This window comes from Schistocerca cancellata, chromosome 2 (genome assembly GCF_023864275.1).
Source record: "Schistocerca cancellata isolate TAMUIC-IGC-003103 chromosome 2, iqSchCanc2.1, whole genome shotgun sequence".
Classification (NCBI taxonomy): Eukaryota; Metazoa; Arthropoda; class Insecta; order Orthoptera; family Acrididae; genus Schistocerca; species Schistocerca cancellata.
In genome coordinates, this window is record NC_064627.1 from 1114820659 (window position 1) to 1114836339 (window position 15681).

Genomic DNA, 15681 nt, shown 5'->3' on the forward strand with positions numbered 1-15681 from the left:
ACTCATACGACCATCATTGGCACCAACGCTGAAGCGACTCTCATCGCTGAAGACGACACGTCTCCATTCGTCCCTCCATTCACGCCTGTCGCGACACCACTGGAGGCGGGCTGCACGATGTTGGGGCGTGAGCGGAAGACGGCCTAACGGTGTGCGGGACCGTAGCCCAGCTTCATGGAGACGGTTGCGAATGGTCCTCGCCGATACCCCAGGAGCAACAGTGTCCCTAATTTGCTGGGAAGTGGCGGTGCGGTCCCCTACGGCACTGCGTAGGATCCTACGGTCTTGGCGTGCATCCGTGCGTCGCTGCGGTCCGGTCCCAGGTCGACGGGCACGTGCACCTTCCGCCGACCACTGGCGACAACATCGATGTACTGTGGAGACCTCACGCCCCATGTGTTGAGCAATTCGGCGGTATGTCCACCCGGCCTCCCGCATGCCCACTATACGCCCTCGCTCAAAGTCCGTCAACTGCACATACGGTTCACGTCCACGCTGTCGCGGCATGCTACCAGTGTTAAAGACTGCGATGGAGCTCCGTATGCCACGGCAAACTGGCTGACACTGACGGCGGCGGTGCACAAATGCAGCGCAGCTAGCGCCATTCGACGGCCGACACCGCGGTTCCTGGTGTGTCCGCTGTGCCGTGCGTGTGATCATTGCTTGTACAGCCCTCTCGCAGTGTCCGGAGCAAGTATGGTGGGTCTGACACACCGGTTTCAATGTGTTCTTTTTTCCATTTCCAGGAGTGTATATTAAAAACAGCAAGGGTCCAAGGACAGATCCCTGGGGAACTCCATGCTGTATTTTGCCCCATTCAGAATCCACTAGATTCAAAGATCCTTTGTTGCAGCCATTTAGAACCACCTTTTGTTTCCTGTCTTCAAGATATGATTTTAGCCAGTTACCTATAGGCCCTTTGATTCCGTAATGATAGGCCTTCTCCAAGAGTATCTTGTGGTTTACACAATCAAAGGCCTTGGAAATATCACAGAAGACACCAACTGGTAACTTCTTACTATTAATAGACTCCAAGACGACATTTGTGAGTGAATATGTGGCACGCTCTGTGGAAACCCCTTTTTGAAAACCAAACTGTCTGTGGTTAATAATATTAAGTTTATCAAGATGTGCCACAATACTGTTATACAATGCCTTTTCAAGAACCTTTGAAAATGTTGTTAAGAGAGAGACAGGACGATAATTTTTTACATCTGTAGCATCGCCAGACTTGAAAAGAGGTCTCACAATGGCATATTTCATTCTCTCTGGAACAACCTCCTTCATACAGAGATGTGTTGCAAATGTGAGCAAGTACTACACTTACATCATTACTGCAGGATTTCAACAGTTTATTAGAGATGTTATCTATACCTGAAGATCCTTTACTTTTCAATGAGTGAATTTTTTTTATTTCAGAGTGTATTTAGTTATTATATGAAGCTAAAGACTGGAGTTTTGTAAATGGATATCTAAAGCAGCTATATAATAAAATACATCAATTTTTATGACTAGAAGATACTCTGTGACAGCAAGTCCATAGTAACCAAACAGACATGTAATATCATCACACAAATTACATATTACTACCTGTATAAAATATCAGAAGACTAACCAGATAAATTGCTTTTGTAAATATAGTGAAGTGGTTGGAGAATGTAATCAAAATTTTATATTGTATAAGTAAACAAAGAAGCACACTCAAGTTTTTAAGGTATTTTATGAAATATACAATCAAGTTCCATTAGGAAACACCAAAGTTTCTTGGTGTTCTGTGAACTATTCCAAACCATTCTTGAGCCAGCAGAGAAAATGGTTCCTTCACACCTAGGTTCTGCTTCTGGAAAAAAAGTCAGTGACTCAACAGTAAAAAATGCAATTTACTTCTTTGAATTGTGCCATGATATGTATATGAATATGTTTATATTTGTATTAAAAAAATGATGAGTTGCACCATGGTTGAGTGAACACATTAAAATGTAGGTCCCCCTATAATTGGCTGGTAGTTCAGTTGAAAGGTTGGAGGAAATGAAGGACATATCATATCCAACAGGACACAGGGTTGCCACAAGTTTCCCCAAGTGAAATTCATTGATATTTCCCTGATTTCCAAACAAGTTTTAGCATTTTTCCCTGACAAATTTTGAGACCTCAAGGATAAGTTAAGACATAAGTTGTGAATCTGTCTTTGCAGCTACGGTACAAGAAACAATAGTGCAATTAAGGAAATATCTAAAAAAAACTTTCAAAAAGATGATGTTTCCTGATGTGAGCAAAAATCACATCAACATCTTTTGTAATGAACTGTTTTTAGATGGAGAAAGCAAGCCAGATGGTATGTGTTTTTCATTAAGACCACTGATGTTATTTTATTTCAATAAAACTAAACACATTTGGTGACAAAAATACACATTTTCTTAGAGTCACAGGGCAGATTTAAAATATCTTCACTGCTTTCAGGAATAACCTCAATAAAAAGCAGGCCTCTTGAAAGAAGTGTATAAGGTGGGAAAGAATGTGTAAACCAAGACTGTAGGTGACCGCCAACAAAATGTTGGTTCTAATATGTTCATTATTGTCGGTTATTACCCACTGTGTTATATCTATTATTTTATAGGTAATTCTTTCTAGAGATATATTAAGTACATAGCATACAAACTGCCAGTGACTGACACAATTTTCTTCTTCTTATCATCCATACTTTCTAACATATAAACTACTTTTTAAATGCCAAAATGTACTAGAACAGATAAAATGTCTACAAAATGCCACACTGTGCAAAGTACTTGCAGTGAGACAGTCACAATTCCTGAAACCCATCACCCATGGCCTCTGGCCTGCTGAGGAGCACCACAGTCTTGGGTCCACGGATAAATCATGACAATCTGTTGCATTACACCACACACTAAGAGACCCAGCCTGCGGGCAGTATGGTGAGACTAGACCCAACGGGCAGGGCCTGCACATTAGTGGGAACTAAATGGTTTCAGATCAGCAAGCCCAAACCATTACAGATACCCACAGAAACAGCCTGCAGTTTTGGCCCGCTATTCATGAGCCACAGACAGCATGTTGATGAAATGAGACCAAGGCAATCAATCCATGCAACGGATAACTTGTGCAAGTACTCTGAGAGTCAATAATAATGAGGATAGATAGCAACTCACCATAAAGATGATTGCTGAGCTGCAGACAGGCACATAGAAAAGACAATCACACTCTCAAAAATAAATTTTCAGCAATAGCTTTTGTCAGAAAATGAGAGCACTCATACATTCACACAGTCACTCAGACAGAACTCCGTCACTCAGACACTGTCTCCGGCCACTGTGCCTGCAGTCTCTGAGAATCAGATCCAAACAAACTACTGCTTATGCCTCCCTGCCTCTTGTTGGTAGCGGCTAGGCTAGTGACAAGAAGTGGTGGCAGCATTGACTGCAAGTTGAAGGGAGTGGTAGGAAGGGGAGAAGCAGTAGTAATGAGAGAACACAGGAGCGGCACATGTACTCAGCTGCACCCAAACACTGACAATGTATGACACCTCAGTAAACAAACAATTTCATCTACTGAGAGAAAAACAAGATTTTTTCCAGTGTTTTATTCAAATTTCTCTGACGTGTTTAAAATTCCCTGATTTCCAGAAACTGTCGCAACTCTGAGGTAAAGTTCAGCACTGTGGTGTCCAAATCAACTGTTGGGTTGAGGACAGTTTTACTTTACTTAGAAATAAATTAGACACATTATTCCTCTTTACTCAAGTGCATCGTGTGTGTGTGTGTGTGTGTGTGTGAGAGAGAGAGAGAGAGAGAGAGAGAGAGAGAGATAAATCCCCATTTTTAAATACACAGAACTATAATAATATATGTAGGCTTTCTGAGAACCAAATAGAACAAGGAAATGGATGACAGTGACACCTGGAGTAACCTCCACTACACATAATGAGGGGACACATGAAACATATATGCAAAAGTGTATAGCAATGTAGGGGGTGACAGAATTAATTGAATTAAATTCTCTGTTATGCATAAATATTTGAAATATAATTTATTATCTCTCAGACCTTGCTGTTACACATCTCAGTAGCTGATTTTTCTCAAAATTGTCATGTTATTTGTCCAAATATGCAAAAAAAACTATATTTTAATAAGATACTTTTGTTATGAAGTATGAAATTTTTGCACCCAATTTTTTTTTAATTTTCTGTCAGTCTCAAGCCACTGACATTCATGTATACTTTTATATGTAAGACAAGATGTTATAATGTAGTGGAAGATTTGTAGAACATTTACATGTATGAAAACATATAATTAGAGTGCACATTTGTGGAAGCTCCAAAGAGGATGTCTTGTATTTTGTGCAGCATTCATTTGTTAATTATCTCCTGGAATTTTGATGTCCTTGTGCAACGAAGATGGGGCGAAAAGGCTGTCATATTCTACTCTACTCCCTTTTCATGAATTCTGTATGTCAATTACTACTTTTCCCAAAACTGCAATTAGTCTACTTGGCATGCTTATTTGTGGGCAAACAGAAAGTTGGCACACTTTTATTTACATTTACATCTATACTCTGCAAATCACTGTGAAGTGCATGGCAGAAGGTACACCCCATTCACCAATTATTAGGATTTCTTCCTGTTTCATTCATATATGGAATGTGGGGAGAATGATTGTCTCAATGCCTCTGTGCATGCTGTAATTATTATGATCTCTTTCTCACAATCCCTATGTGAATGATAGCTAGAGGTTTGTAGTATATTCCTAGTCATCATTTGAAGTCAGTTCTTGAAACTTTGTTAGTAGACTGTCACAGGATAGTTTACGTCTATCTTCAAGAGTCTGCCAGTTCGGTTCTCTCAAACATCTCAGAAACACTTTCCCCCGCAGGTCAGAAAAACCTGTGACCATTCACACTGCCCTTCTCTGTATATGTTCAATACCCTGTGTTAGTCCTATTTGGTATGGGTCCACACAAGAAGCAATATTCTAGAACCAGCCAAACAAGTGATTTGTAAACACTCTCCTTTATAGACTGATTGCAATTCCTCAGTGTTCTCTGCTTTACCCACAACTGAGCCTATATGATCACCCCATTTTATTTCCCTAAAAAGGGCTACACCCAGGTATTTGTATGAGTTGGCCAATTCCTACAGTGACTCACTGATATTATAGTCATAGGATACTATGTTTTTTCATTTTGTGAAGTGCACAATTTTACATTTTTGAACATTTAAAGCAAGTTACCAATCTTTGCACTGCTTTTAAATCTTATCAAGACCTGAATGAATATTTATGTAGCTTCATTCAGAAATTATTTCACTGCAGATAACTGCATCACGAGCAAAAAGTTTGTGGTCGCCTTTAATATTGTCCGCAAGGTCACTAATACAGAACCTGAACAGCAAGGTCCCAACACATTTCCCTGGGGCACACACAACATTACTTCTACATCTGACAGTGACCCTCCATTCACGATAATGTACTGTGTCCTCCCTACCAAAATGTTCTCAGTCCAGTCACAAATTTCATTTGATGCCCCATATGATGAAACTATCCCCCCCCCCCCCCACCACCACCACCCCTCCCCGCTCCATGACAGATGGACCTTGCTGTTGGTGGGGAGGCTTGCGTACCTCAGTGATACAGATAGCCGTACCATAGGTGCAACCACAATGGAGGGATATCTGTTGAGAGGCCATACAAACATGTGGTTCCTGAAGAGGGGCAGCTGCCTTTTCAGTAGTTGCAGGGGCAACAGTCTGGATGATTGACTGAGCTGGCCTTGTAACATTAACCAAAACGGCTTTGCTGTGCTGGTACTGTGAACGGCTGAAAGCAAGGGGAAACTACAGCTGTAATTTTTTCCGAGGGCATGCAGCTTTACTGTATGGTTAAATGATGATGGCGTCCTCTTGGGTAAAATATTCCAGAAGTAAAATAGTCCCCCATTTGGATCTTTGTGCAGGGATTACTCAGAAGGACGTCGTTATCAGGAGAAACAAAACTGGGGTTCTACGGATCAGAGTGTCGAATGTGAGGTCCCTTAATCAGGCAGGTAGGTTGGAAAATTTTAAAAAGAGAAATGGATAGGTTCAAGTTAGATATAGTGGGAATTAGTGAAGTTTGGTGGCAGGAGGAACAAGATTTCTGGTAAGGTGAATACAGGGTTATAAATACAAAATCAAATGCAGGAGTAATGCAGGAGTAGGTTTAACAATGAATAAAAATAGGAGCATGGGTAAACTACTATGAACAGCATAGTGAACACATTATTGTAGCCAAGACAGGCATGAAGCCCACGCCTATACAGTAGTGCAATATGTGATTGGAGGCTTTCCTGGCATATGTGTTGTTTCCAGGGCACTCTGTGTCCAGCCAGATACAATTGTTGAAGTTCCACAATATCTCTGTGAATAACCTTTCCACCATCATCAAGTGATTATGATGGAATGATCTGTCTGCTCATTGTTGGTGTTATTTTTGTCCGTCAGTCGGGCTTCGATTCTCTGTATCAATGGTCCGATTGTGGCCACCGATATTCCGACTGCGAGCACCAACGCTTCAATTGTGGCCACCAACAATCCATTTGCAGGCACTGACCCAGGTCTGTGCTGTCCCTGGTGTTGCGGTGGGTGGTGGAAGATGCAGAATCCAGTGGAGTGTTCCCGGCGGCTGCCATGGAAGGACCTTGAATCCGCTTGAGGCATGACTCCTTGATAGAGCTAAGTAATGGTTTCCATGCCTTGCTGAGTTGAAAACCTGTGTCTTGATTTATGAGATTGTCTATTACGCAAATTTCAATGGCCTCCTTGAAGATGTTGTCTCAGTAGAAGCTGGCAGGGGCCAGAATCTCGATTTCTTTGTATTTCGTGTTGTATCTGGTTTCCAAGGAGTGTTCTGCCACTGCTGGTTTGTTGGGCTGGCCTAGGTACGTGTGGTGTTGGTGTTCTTTGCAGCAGTCTTCAACTGTTCAGATTATTTGATCAATGTAGGATTTGTTGCAACCACAGGGAATGTTATATATGCACACCTTCTTCAGGCCAAATCAGTTTTTCACTGTCCCCAGTACGACACGTATCTTGGACAGTGGTCGAAAGACCATGTCAATTTTGTGTTGTTTTAGCAGTCTCCCAATTTTTGATGTCACGATGCCTACATATGGTAGAAAGGCAAGGCATGGTTCCTCATCTTTAGACTGTTCTTCATCTGGGTTTCTGCTGTATTTCCGTCATCTGAGGGCTGTATGAATCTGTCGATTGCTGTACCCATTCCTGAGGAACATATTTTATAGGTGTTTGAGTTCTTTGTGCAGATTTTGTTCACACAATTCGAGTATGCCCTGTGAACCAGTGTGTTGAGCATCCTGTTGAGTTGTGCAGGATGGTGGCACCTCAAGGCATGTAAATATAAGTCCATATTCAGTGTGCCATTTTATCTCGGTTCTACAAGTACATCCATGGGGCCAGATGACAAACGTGCTATCCATGTATCAGAAAAAACACACAGACTCCCGATCAGCTGCTTGTAGTGCCTCCTCTTCAAAACTCTACATAAATAAGTTGGCTACCACTGGTGAGAGAGGGCTCCCCATAGCCACACCGCTGGTCTGCTCCTAGTATTGGTCATTGAAGATGAAGTAGGTGGATGTAAGTACATGCCTGAAAAGTTGTGTCAACTTGAGACCAAATTTCTTGCTGATAAGGTGGATTGAATCTTCTAGCGGGACCCGTGTGGAAAGTGACACGACATCAAAGCTGACCATGATGTCTGTTTTTTGCAGGATCATCTCCTTAAGATGACAAATGGAGTCCATTGAGCTAAGAAAATGGTGTTTGTATTTTCCCACAAATGGTCTGAGCAGGCCCACCAGGTGTTGTGCAAGAGGGTACGTGGGTGCTCCTATGATGCTAACAATGGGATGCATCACTTCCTAATGTGTCTTAGGTAGGCCGTATATTCTCAGAACTGGACACACCTGAAATCCACTGACAAACAGATTGACAAGTTTGCAAGGCTCCCAGGCAAACAGCAAAAAGAGATGGAACCAATAAAAAGAACCGTGATTAACCTCACGGGGAAGCCATTGGATGACACAGCTACTTCATACTCGAAAAAGGACTCAACTTTGCACCGAAGCCAGTGCGGACCTGGGTTGGTGCCCACAAACAGATTGTCAGCAGCTGAAATTGAAGTGTCGGCACTTGCAATAGGAATGTCGGTGGCCACAATTGGACCATCGGCGCAGGGAATCGAAGCCCAACTGACGGACATAAATAACATTGACTATGAGCAGACAGACCATTCCGTCAAATCCACCTGATGATGGCAGAAAGGTTATTCACTAAAATATCATAGGACTTCAATGATCACATCCAGCTGGACACCCAGGAGCCCTCGAAACAACACAGTAGTACAAGTTTATATGCCAACTAGCTTCGCAGATGACAAAGAGATTGAAGAAATATATGAAGAGATAAAAGAAATTATTCAGATAGTGAAGGGAGATGAAAATTTAATAGTCAAGGGGGACTGGAAATCAATAGTAGGAAAAGGAAGAGAAGGAAAAGTAGTAGGTGAATATGGAATGGGGGTAAGTAATGAAAGAGGAAGCCATCTGGTAGAATTTTGGCACAAAGCATAACTTAATCATAGCTAACATTTGGTTTAAGAATCTTGAAAGGAGGTTGTATACATGGAAGAGGCCTAGAGACATTGGAAGGTTTCAGATAGGTTATATAATGGTAAGACAGAGATTTAGGAACCAGGTTTTAAATTGTAAGGATTCCAGGGGCAGATGTGGATTCTGACCACAATCTTTTGTTTATGAACTGCAGATTAAAACTGAAGAAACTGCAAAAAGGTGGGAATTTAGGAGATATGACCTGGATAAACTGAAAGAACCAGAGGTTGTAGAGAGTTTTAGAGACAGCATTAGGGAACAATTGACAAAAATAGTGGAAAGAAATACAGTAGTAGAAGAATGGGTAGCTTTGAGAGATGAAATAGTGAAGGCAGCAGAGGTTCAAGTATGTAAAAAGATAAGGGCTAATAGAAATCCTTGGGTAACAGAAGAGATATTGAATTCAATTGATGAAAGGAGAAAATATAAAAGAAGAAGTAAATGAAGCAGGCAAAAAGGAATACAAACATCTCAAACATGAGATCGACAGGAAGTGCAAAAAGGTTAAGCAGGGATGGTTAGAGGACAAATGTAAGGATGTAGAGGCATATATCACTATGGAAAAGATAGATACTGCCTACAGAAAAATTAGAGAGACCTTTGGAGAAAAGAGCTCAGATGGAAAATCAGTTCTAAGCAAAGAAAGGAAAGCAGAAAGGTGGAAGGAGTATAAGGAGGTTCTATAGGAGGGCGATGTACTTGAAGGCGATGTTATTGAAATGGAAGAGGAAGTAGGTGAAGATGAAATGGGAAATATGATATAGCATGAGGAATTTGACAGACCACCGAAGACCTAAGTCAAAACAAGGTCACAGGAGTAGACAACATTCCATTAGAACTACTGATAGCCTTGGGAGAGCCAGCCATGACAAAACCCTATCATCTGGTGAGCAAGATGTATGAATCATGCAAAATACCCTCAGACTTCAAGAAGAATTACTGAAGTATCAGTTTAATAAGTCACGGCCGCAAAATACTGACACAAATTCTTTACAGACAAGTGGAAAAACTGGTAGAAGCCAACCTCGGGGAAGATCAGTTTGGATTCCATAGAAATAGGCCATTTACAATTTGTACAGACACCAGATGGCAGTTATAAGAGTCGAGGGGCACAAAAGGGAAGCAGTGGTTGGGAAGGGAGTGAGACCGGGTTGTAGTCTATTCCCAATTTTATTCAATCTGTATATTCAGTAAGCAGTAAGGGAAACAAAAGAAAAATTCGGAGTAGGAATTACAATCCACAGAGAAGAAATAAAAACTTTGAGGTTTGTTGACGACATTGTACTTCTGTTAGAGACAGAAAAGGACCTGGAAGAGCAGCTGAAAGGAATGGACAGTGTCTTGAATGGAGGATATAAGATGAATATCAACAAAAGCAAAATGAGGATACTGGAATGCAGTCGAATTAAATCAGGTGATGCTGAGAGAATTAGATTAGAAAATGAGACACTTAAAGAAGTAGATGGGTTCTGCTATTTGGCTAGCAAAACAACTGATAATGGTCAAAGTAGGGCAGATATAAAATGTAGACTGACAATGGCAAGAAAAGCGTTTCTAAAGAAGTAAATTTGTTAATATCAAGTACAGATTTAAGTCTCAGGAAGTCTTTTCTCAAATTATTTGTATGGAGTGTAGCCATGTATGGATGTGAAATGTGGACGATAAATAGTTTAGACAAGAATAGAATAGAAGCTTTCGAAATGTGGTGCTACAGAAGAATGCTGAATATTATATGGGTACATCATGTAACTCATAAGGAAGTGCTGAACAGAATTAGGGAGAAGAGGAATTTGTGCCACAACTTGTCTAGAAGAAGGGATCAGTTGGTAGGACATGTTCTGACACATCAAAGGATCAGCAATTTAGCATTGGACGGCAGTGTGGAGGGTAAAAAACATAGAGGGAGACCAAGAGATGAGTACACCAGGCACATTCAGAAGGATGTAGTGTGCAATAGTTACTTGGAAATGAAGAAGCTTGCATAGGATAGAGTAGCATGCAGAGCTACATCAAACCAGTCTCTGGACTGAAGGCCACAACAACAACAACATGATCAAACTTTTGGCAATAAGCATAGGTGTAGTAATGAGTAAAGTGCTTTTTGGAAATCAAGAAATACTGCATCTATCTGACTCTTGATCCAAAGTTTTCAGTATGTCATGTCAGAAAAGTGTAAGTTGGGTTTCACATGATCGATGTTTTCGAAAACCATGCTGGTTGGCATGGAGGATGACATTTTGTTTGAGACACCTCTTATGTTTGAGCTCAAAATATGTTCTAAGATTCTACAACAAATCAACATCACGTATATTGGATGGCAGTTTTGGGGCTCACTTCCACTACCCTTCTTGTAGACAGATATGACCGGTGCTTTATTCCAAGAACTGGGAACAGTTGTTTTTTTTTTTTTTTGAGGCATCTACAATAGATTATGGTTAGAAGAGGGGGCTAACCCTGGAGGTAATTCAGTATAGAATCTGATAGGATTCCATCGGATCCTGGAGCATTGTTCACTTTCAATGATTTCAGCTATTTCTCAACACCACCGACACGGATACTTATTTCATTCATCTTATCAGTGAATTGAAGATTAAACTGTGGCAATTCTCCTGAGTGTTCTTGTGTAAAGGAACATTTGAAAATGGATTTAAATATTTCCAATTTTGCCTAGCTACCCTCAGTTTCAGTTTCTGTCTCATTCACTAGGGACTGGATACTTACTTTGGTGCGCCATTAAAATCTTTTACATACAACCAGAATTTCTTTATGCTTCATGAAATATCATTTGACAATATTCTGCTATGATAATTGCTGAGACCTTCACGCATTGCTCTCTTGACAGCCAAATGCGTTTCATTCAGCATCTCTCTATCTATAGCCCTATGCTTTGTTTTACACTTATTATGCGGTAATCTCTATTTCTTTAGAAGTTTCTTTATAGTGGCTGTATATCATGGAAGTTCCCTCCCATTATGAACTGTTCTACTGGGTACATATCTATTCAGTACATGATCAACTATTTTTTTTAAACTTGAGGCATAGTTCCTCTAAAGGCTCCTGCCCCACACTGCAAGTTTCAAGTTCCTCGTTGACATATGATACTAACGATATGTTTATCTCTGTGATCATGTTCCAAATCAAATATGATTATGCAAATGCAAGTGTCATTTATTACTGAGTCAATGCTAATAATATGTTCCTGCTAAACCTTCAATCCATTAGGTTTGTTTCTTGAATTTAATTTTATGGATAAAAATAAGATTTATAAATTAAACTCATAAAAATGACAATTTTTCTTAACATACAGCAGATCCTTCTAAATAATGAAGACCAAATTTTTCAGCTGTTTCAGTTCCCATTTGTTCATTAATAGTTCTTCTTTCAACAAGATCAACTTTATTTGCAAACAAGATCCCAGGTGCTACATCTGCAAACTTTTTAGGTATGAAATTCCGAACCAGTGTTGTCCATTGACTTGCAGCCTGGAATGATGATTCCGATGTAACATCATAAAGAACCATCATCATGTTTGGTTCATTCCACTGAAAATAGAAAATGTCACTGAGTGAGATTTTCACATTATAAAATAAAACGGTAAATGGAAAACATGGGTGAGCAAAATTTTGCAGGTAGGAAAGATGAAAGGGAAAGAGTTGACTGATAGTTCTGAAATTAAATTAAATTAATTATACTTATTGCACTACCTAGTGGGACAGTATTTCACTGACCATTTATTTCATTATCAAAACATGACATAAATACACATGAGTGACTGATCCATGTTAGTGCAGTGTCTCAAAGTATAAAGTGTGCTGTATGGGAATGCAAGCTTTTCTAGTTAATTCATTAATGAAATCTTCTCACACTACATATTCTTGACATATTGTTGTTGGAACAGCAGCCATTACAGTAATACCGTCCTCAAGTCATCCACTGGCAAGCAGTCATCATGCTTGCTTCCCAAGTAGTTGTGTCAAATACCTATTGATATTGGACAGACCTACTTGGGAAGCAAGTGTAACAACTGCTTGACAAGCGATGGCCTGAGGATAGTACTGTGTACCAAAAGTAGTAGCCAGCAGGCAAAATAAATAAATTTTGACCGTAGACTCAAACATATACTTTTTCAGAAACCATCAGCTCAGTTATGGGGTCACAATGTTTTGACAACATGATGCCGCATTCAGCTGTTGTTGTTGTTGTTGTGGTCTTCAGTCCTGAGACTGGTTTGATGCAGCTCTCCATGCTACCCTATCCTGTGCAAGCCTCTTCATCTCAGAGTACTTACTGCAACCCACATCCTTCTGAACCTGATTAGTGTATTCGTCTCTTGGTCTCCCTCTTCGATTTTTACCCTCCACGCTGCACTCCAGTACTAATTGGTGATCCCTCGATGTCTCAGAACATGTCCTACCAACCGATCCCTTCTTCTCATCAAGTTGTTCCACAAGCTTCTCTTCTCCCCAATTCTATTCAATACCTCCTCATTAGTTATGTGATCTACCCATCTAATCTTCAGCATTCTCCTGTAGCACCACATTTCGAAAGCTTCTATTCTCTTCTTGTTCAAACTATTTATCGTCCATGTTTCACTTCCATACATGGCTACACACCATACAAATACTTTCAGAAACGACTTCCTGACACTTAAATCTATACTCGATGTTAACAAATTTCTCTTCTTCAGAAACGCTTTCCTTGCCATTGCCAGTCTACATTTTATATCTTCTCTACTTCGACCATCATCTGTTATTTTGCTCCCCAAATAGCAAAACTCCTTTACTACTTTAAGTGTCTCATTTCCTAATCTAATTCCCTCAGCATCATCCGACTTAATTCAACTACATTCCATTATCCTCGTTTTGCTTTTGTTGATGTTCATCTTATATCCTCCTTTCAAGACATTGTCCATTCCATTCAACTGCTCTTCCAAGTCCTTTGCTGTCTAACAAAACAAAAATGTATCACTGATGGAGTGTATTGGCATCCAATCCCTGGGAATTTTATTTGTATATGTCGATCAGTAGGTGTTATTGGATTGATCCTATCAACAATTAAAAACATAAACTCCATGACAATAAATGGCCTAAGTGAGAAGAAACAATGAGACACTATTACACAAAACAGTTATAGCCAGAGTAGAATAAAATAATTTTATTGAAAAAGGATGATGGCTACTATTGGGATTAACAAATGTGAAGAACATAAACAATAATTTATGTCAAGTAGTTCCTTGAGTACACATTAAGGCAACACACCACATAGCCTTGACAAATGATCTCTACCGAGGTAACCACTTATATTTAACAAGCTAGGTATTTCTTGAATGTATATGCAATCAGCTACTTATAGCATGAGGTAGCAAACTATATCCTACACAATATTGCACCCGCTATAGCACAGAAACCAGAACAATACCATTCAGCAGAGATTACACCTTTTTACGTTATCCTTAAACTTCTGCCTGTATGTAAATATTAGACAATGTAAACATTATAAAAGAAAAATTGAACAATAGTGTCACCAGAGAGTACAACTCTTTACCAGGTCCTTAAATTTCAGCCACTTCCCTGTGTAAATATTACAAAATATAAGTATTACAAACGTAAAATTGAACAATAGTGTTCATGGTACCTCTTGTAATTAATCTGAGCACAGTAAATATACATAACAAACATACTGTATGCATATTTGTCAGAAACAAACAACACTATTCCAAAAAGACTAGCTTCATCCAAGCATCAAAATGTATTATGTATTACTGAGTTACATAAATCAAACAATGGGAAGTCTAGGAGGAACAAGAATAAGAACATTATGAAAAGGACAGATCGCTACTCATCATTTTTTTTTTTTTTATGAATGTTCGTGTGTTTTCTGTTTCCAAAGAAAGGTCATCTTTGTCTGAAAGCTTAAATGTTTAGCAGTCTTTTCATTGTGCTAGTTACAACACAGTGCCTCCTCTATGTGGAGTGTAGAAATCTGTCCTTTTCATAAAAGCGAGTTACGTAAATCCATTAATGGGCAGGGATAAATTCAAAATGCTCATAAAGGATTACTTAATTAAGCACTGTTTCTATTATGTGAGGAAGCATCTATAAAAACAAAACTTTACCATCCTTTGATGCTTTTTTTTTTAAAGGTTCTCAACATTATAGTGTCACTGTTGGATAAATAATGTAAGAAAAGTCTGTAGTTCCTTCGGACTGGCCTGATAGCTGTTGTATACACTGCAATATTACCATTACAGGACTCTTAAATACATAATAAAAAATAATAAGGAATATCCTCTACAAAAAATTTTCTACCCTTTCCATAGTTATCTTCCACTGTTTGCTCAGCATGTGACATATCCTGGATAATCCTTTGGCACCCTTATTCCGAATTATTTACTACAAGGGTCACCTCTGCGAGAAAGACACAGACGCAAGACTTTACTCATCCAATGTAGCTGATTCCACGTACATCACTGGTATGTCCTACCTTTATAAAAATGGTCATGTCACTTACCAACATCATTTTGAAAATGACCATCAACCTGTTTATTGTGTGTCTGCTTCTTCAGCAACACACTTTTTTAAGCACAACTTATTTAGAATTAAATCACAGAATATAACAGTTCATGACTCTTCTGAAAATACACAAAAGAAAAGGGCTTCTGGAGGAGGATACCTCATAGTCAATATGGTACTCCATTGAATAACTCACACATCAGCACTGAAGAACATTGTTTTTAGGTTTGACTGGTAAAGAATCAGATACAAACTACATTCTCAGTGCACCCATGTGATGTTAATTTGTCCACTGAAAACACAAAAGTCAGTTGAATGGTGAGTGATGACTTTCTGTCTTAGGCAGACAGGAAAATCCCTGTGTTAGCCAAATGACATTGGTGATTAACAACAAAGTCCAAATCACGGTCCATGAGGAAATCAAGTAGCATATATTGTCTAGTCCAAATCAGTAAGAGTTATTGATGAGGTCTGGAGAACTGGCAATGCC

The 15681-nt window shown here is 39.6% G+C and overlaps 1 protein-coding gene across 1 annotated transcript in view; it reads right to left on the minus strand.

Moving 5' to 3' along the window:
- Positions 1 to 756: 756 nt before the first annotated feature.
- LOC126163146 (intraflagellar transport protein 27 homolog) overlaps positions 757 to 15681 on the minus strand; it is a 52526-nt gene continuing 37601 nt past the window's right edge. Inside the window, exons 3-4 of the mRNA XM_049920075.1 lie at positions 11985 to 12221; positions 757 to 1840 (exon numbers count right to left, since the gene is read on the minus strand). Coding sequence (XP_049776032.1) covers positions 1745 to 1840; positions 11985 to 12221 — 333 coding nt within the window. The 3' untranslated portion in view covers positions 757 to 1744. The remainder of the gene's footprint in view (positions 1841 to 11984; positions 12222 to 15681) is intronic.